The sequence below is a fragment of the Macrosteles quadrilineatus genome, unplaced genomic scaffold (genome assembly GCF_028750875.1).
Source record: "Macrosteles quadrilineatus isolate MER2022 unplaced genomic scaffold, UCM_ALF_1.0 Scaffold_9__3_contigs__length_116548681, whole genome shotgun sequence".
Classification (NCBI taxonomy): domain Eukaryota; kingdom Metazoa; phylum Arthropoda; class Insecta; order Hemiptera; family Cicadellidae; genus Macrosteles; species Macrosteles quadrilineatus.
Window position 1 is genome coordinate 43,965,684 of NW_026542602.1, and position 6,007 is coordinate 43,971,690.

Consider the following 6,007-nt stretch of genomic DNA (forward strand, 5'->3'; position numbering starts at 1 on the left):
GTAACATCTATCCGCACTTTCATGGAATGTCAATTCATCATGTTGAAGATTGTTCATCGGAACTACATAACTATACAGTTTTTCTACCTTATTAGCTATATCATACAGGTTATCTACAAATGTCTTAGCAGCATTTTCACCTCGATATACAAGTGGTTGGGTTGTTAACCCATACCGACGTAGATGATCTTCTTCCAAAGTTGATTTAAGCATTAAACAAAAGCTGTTTGGTTCATGAAATTGAAATTTTTTAATTTTACATTGATCACACTCATCTATAACTAAAGGAACTAATGATGACTCAAAGTCTGCATATATAACAATTGGTATTCGATATTGTTGAGCGGTTTTGTTGAATTTAATAAAAGCTCTATTAGGGGGAGGTAATTTAACCCTTACTTCATCCTTACTATTGCAGAGACGTTGGTGGTCAAGTAACCATTCCTTACCACCCATCTGAAATGGTTTGGCAACATAGCAAAAACAACGTTTGCAAATAGTGAGTCTCATCTTCCTTTTGGATAGTTGTCTTGATAAAAGTGCATTAAAGTTTTTGATGTATACATAATGTGAGATTTTACCATTTGTGAGGAGTAAAAGATCAGTATGGTCTTTACGCTCATGAGATGTAACCTGAATGGGAAAAACATTATTAGACTCATCCAATCCATAGACATTAACTGATGAATTAAGATTCTGTTTTTCAAATCTCTTGATATCTTTTAAAGACACTGGGTAAGACAAACCTGAGAAATTATATTTATGAGCCACTTCACTATAATACCGGCTAGGTCTATAGGCATTCCTATCTTCAACAAACTTTGCTAAAAGTGCATATTTAAAACATTCATTGTCCTCATTTTGAACATTTATACAAGTTCTTGTATCAGCAATTTTTTTAGGCAGTGGAATGAAACTACTACCTCTATCACCATATCCATGTTTATGTACACGTATATCTAAACTGTCTACACTTAGCAAAGACCACCCAGATCCTCTTCCTTCATGTTCAGATATTTTAACAACAATTTCTTGTAAGCAACTGTCGACTTCAGCCTCTATATCACTGGTTACCATGATCGATTTATTTCGTGTTATAAACCCCCGCGGGGAAACCTCATTTTGCACATTTGTAAATCTAGTGTCCAAGAGCAAGCCGAATTTGATAAAATTAAGTCTGGTTAGTTCCTTTTCTAGTGTTTCTATGATAAGGGGTTTAGCTTTTAAAATAAAATCTGACAATTCATAATTGTTATTAGAAATTTTGAAATGGTTTACTATTGCTTTAGGAAATGCTTGAGCTAATATTTCTACTGACAATTGTTGGTTTGGTGGTGCATACTGTATAACTGTTGATCTATTCTGTTGCAAGAAGGGGTCTTCAACGAAATCTTCATATTCCATCGGTGTTGAAGATTCATTAGGTCTATGTAAGAGTTCATGATGAATATTTAAGAGCAATTCATCCTCAAAAGACTCCCAACAATTTTCACATTGATACATTTTTGCAGGTTTAAGACACTACTTAGAAAACTATCTACATTACACACTGCATGGTTGTATTCACAGTAATGATATGGGTGGGGCTCAGGACTCATATATATAGCACAGTGTATAACCCCCACTCCATTTTTATTCAATGAAGGGGCGTGTTAAACCCCCCACCAATGGCTTAAGTATTTTATAAATAACACCTGAAATAGGGATTTAGCATACACATTCACAATGCCTCCTACAGACCACACATACCTTACTGGAGTAGAGCCCAGAATCTTACCGACTGATTTTGATGAAGCAGGGAATGTGGAAGAAAACAATACAGAAAGTGACGAGGACTTGCAAGAGATGCTAGAAGAACAAGTGGACGAAGAGTTTATTAATGAACAAATTCAACCCACTGAAGACACACCAATTAAAGAATTTCATTCGGACTATTGTGAAACACCAACGATTCCAGTTCAAGCAGATGAAGTTGAAAATGGTGAAAACAAACTTTGTCGAATATTACAGTTTTGTGGTAATGTTCGTAGAAGATTATCATTTAGTTCAGAGAGTGAATCATAAAACATGTAGCTATTTTATTGTTTTTTAAAAATTCTTCAGTTTGACCTTGACCTAATTGTTTGGGCACAGTATTACGCTTTAACAATATTCTATGACTGTATTGGTCTTAATTATGAGTACCTAAAATGATTTGGAATATTAACAATAGATAAGGTTTTCATAAGAAAAACTAAACATAAAATTCAAGCACATTTTATTTTTGTCTAAATAGAAAAAACAAATAATGACAAAATATAAAATATATTGTAAACAGTTTTTGTATTGAACTAATATGAAGTAAATTTTGTTTTGCTAAATAAATGCTATTTTGATTTAATTTGAAAGTCCAGGAATAATTTAAAGTTTAAGTATAAAGATAAGAGTTCAAAAACAATAGAATATATATATATGGAGGAATTAGCCTGAGAAAGTTACTACAAATAAGTATATATATATGTATATATTTTACCTTGAATTGTTAAGTTATACAGCATGGCATTGAAGAAATATAATCTTTATTGTACAATATGAACGATTAAAATGTTAAATATAACTTGGTCTAAATATATTATACACAAAACTTTAGGAACACATTATAAGGTTATGACAAATGTGTTCCTAAACCTTTACGATAAAATAGGTTGAAAAGCTCAAGGTCACTCTTTGAATGCAAAAATTGGGAACGCATTTGTTATGATACAACAAATGCGTTCCCAATTTTTGCATACTAAAGAAAAATAAAGAAAATAATAACAACACGTTAAAACTAAAAACCAATTTACAATGTTACTGTAACCAATCCCGAAGACCGATCACGAATTAAGTAGTATCGGTGTGGTGTATTCGGGATGGTCATGCCTCTTGGTAATTTAAGGCGGAACCTGTCATTTCCTTCTTTTAAAATGACTTCACCACTAGGTGTCATCATTAGAATTTCTAACTTTTTGTTTTTGGGCAACCTATTAATTCTGGTTTTTTTGGCAATAATTTGTGGTGGACGACAGGGTCGAGCAAAGCCTGACGTCCGTGGTTGGCTGGGTAAGATCTTGTTTATCACAACAACACGGGAGGTGCTCGGTGCCGGATCAGATAAGCAAGATTTTTCCTGAGCCTGATTTTGTACAATAATTGATGGTCTTGATCTTTCAAATGATGGAGGATTTTCTGTGACAGGATTATTATTAACAATTTTAGGTTGGGCGGGTACCATCCTGCTTTTCCCCTTAGTGTGGAGGCTACACACATTGGTATCGGAAAAGCAGGATTTTTCACAGCGCTCACCTTTTTTCACCCCTTTTTGGAAAACATAAGTACATTGAGACTTGATCTTAAATGCTGCTCGTCTTTTTGCCATAAGTTTTTGCATTTTTTCAGAAGGGGTTTTTTGTGAGGGAAGGGATTCTTTTGAGGACTCGGGTTTTGCAAATAGTTTTCTTACAACAGCAGGTGCAGCAGGGAGGGATTTGGGTGGAGGTAATGGAATGGTTATTTCAGGAGAATCTATGTTGGTAATCTGGTTTGAGGATGGATTTAAATTAGGAAGAGTTAGGTTAGGTGTTTGAGGTTTTGGAGATGACTTATCTTTGTTAGGAGATGACTTGTTTTTGAGAGGAGACGGCTTATCTTTGGGAGGAGATGGCTTTTCAGGAGATTTGATAGGGGATAGTAAGGAGACAATCAAGGGAGAAAGTAGCATTGATAGGGGGGACATATTTCTTTGTTTTCGGGGGGATGACGTAGAAGACGAGGACGAGGATGATGAAGACAAGGAGTCAAAAGACGAGGATGAAGAAGAAGAAGACGATGGCGATGATGGAGGCCTAGGTTTCAAAGTGTTGGCAGCAGAAGAAGAAGGTCCAGGCTCTTGAATATTCTTGACGATAGAAGTTGACGATCCAGGCTCTGGAGAAATCTTGGAGACAGGCAGAGGCTTTGAAGTGTTGGCAGCAGCAGAAGGTCCAGAAGAAGTGTTGGCAGCAGCAGAAGAAGGTCCAGGCTCCTGAATCGTCTTGGAGACAGTACATTCTTTCCTTATTTCCCCATTCAATGCCTGGAGAAGTTTGGACCTTTTCACTCCAGCCACCGGCTTCATCGGCTTAGTGGTCTTTCTAAAGCAGGGGTCCATGGCTCTTCTGCAGGCAGGCAACAGAATGATGTTATTAACCAAAATGCTCTCACATATATACCCACTCCAAGTGGTGGGGGATATAGGTATAGGACAGAGTGGGGGAAGTTAGGAGTGTTGTAAAAGGGTGGGAAATAATTATATCTAATAGGAAGAGTTTGGCTATGGAATGATAAACTATTTTCAAAGATAAAGTTTCAACTAACCAATCATAAAAGTAGGTCAAGGTCATCCTCTATTAAAAAAAAACCGAAAGCCATGCAAGAAAAATAGTAGTGCAAAGATTCAAACTACCAACACCAAAACACAACTACTGGTGCATAGTATCTACAAGACTATCTACAAGTAAGACTACAACAGTACATGCATGAAGAACCTGAAAATGATTAGACATATAGACAAGATTTGAATAGGGTATGGAGATCTAAGTACAATTGGTTTTCATGCCATTTTGCACTTTAAGGAAACACATAAGGTTTTCTTGCCTCTATGTGTGTTAAGGAAGGATAGAGTTTAACCTGAAAATGATTAGACATATAGACAAGATTTGAATAGGGTATGGAGATCTAAGTACAATTGGTTTTCATGCCATTTTGCACTTTAAGGAAACATCAGGTTTTCTTGCCTCTATGTGTGTTAAGGAAGGATAGAGTTTAACCTGAAAATGATTAGACATATAGACAAGATTTGAATAGGGTATGGAGATCTAAGTACAATTGGTTTTCATGCCATTTTGCACTTTAAGGAAACACATAAGGTTTTCTTGCCTCTATGTGTGTTAAGGAAGGATAGAGTTTAACCTGAAAATGATTAAACATATATACAAGATTTGAATAGGGTATGGAGATCTAAGTACAATTGGTTTTCATGCCATTTTGCACTTTAAGGAAACATCAGGTTTTCTTGCCTCTATGTGTGTTAAGGAAGGATAGAGTTTAACCTGAAAATGATTAGACATATACATTGGAGGTCAACCTGCAAACAGAATAAACAACAAGTTAGTTAACCAGAAAACAAAACAAGTGAATATAGTAATGCAACAACAAGTTAGTTAACCTGAAAGGAAAAAACAAGTAAACATAGCAATTCAACAAAAGATTAGTTATTATTAACCTGAAAAAGAAATGAGCTGATATATGAATGCGGGCCCAACATTGCATAAGTTAGCTCACCGTTCATCACTTGATGTGCAGCTTGCTTGTGCACATGATGTGTACCTGGCAAGAGCACGTGATGAACAGTGAAGTTTGAAAGAACTCCAACTAGTTTTATGCGCTCTGGTGGGGGGCCGGGCTATATGGGGGTGTGGTCTACTCAGCCAATCACAGGACAGGTGGTGTAGTGGGGAGGGCTCACTGGGGGCGTGGTCTACTCAGCCAATCAACGGACAAGTGGTGTAGTGGAAGTCTCGCAATAATGAAGCAAAGGGGGGGGGGGGTAACTAACACGTGCAGCTACTAATCATATTTGTATCAATCCAAAACAATATACATGCTTAAAACTGAAGTAAAGTCCATTAAAAGGTATAAGTTGTTCGCTTAAGAATGGTATATAATCAGAGAAACAATTTTCTTCAGGCCTCAAGAACAAGATATTAAATCAATTAAATTACTAACCAAGCTAATTACAATATGAGAATACAACAACATTTAGCAGACACCAATATGTAACCCATGCAATATATTTAATTATACATGTAGATTTCAACTAATATATCACATCATTTCAGCTACGCAAACACAATATGGAACAGAGAATAATTAGACCTACCTATTTCAGTAGAAATCAGGAACACTTGGTGTATAAAGTTAGGCCACGATAACTCTAGAAAAGAAAATG

At 36.0% G+C, this 6,007-nt stretch overlaps 1 protein-coding gene across 1 annotated transcript; it reads right to left on the reverse strand.

Annotated features, from left to right (window-relative positions):
* Positions 1-2,821: 2,821 nt before the first annotated feature.
* LOC129003365 (uncharacterized) lies at positions 2,822-4,168 on the reverse strand. The gene has a single exon (XM_054431657.1). It carries the CDS (start codon positions 4,166-4,168, stop codon positions 2,822-2,824), a length of 1,347 nt encoding a protein of 448 aa, XP_054287632.1.
* Between the last annotated feature and the right edge of the window lie 1,839 nt (positions 4,169-6,007).

Excerpts from the sequence above, each read along its gene's own strand:
- LOC129003365 (XM_054431657.1), bottom strand. The coding sequence starts at position 4,168 with ATGGACCCCTGCTTTAGAAAGACCACTAAGCCGATGAAGCCGGTGGCT.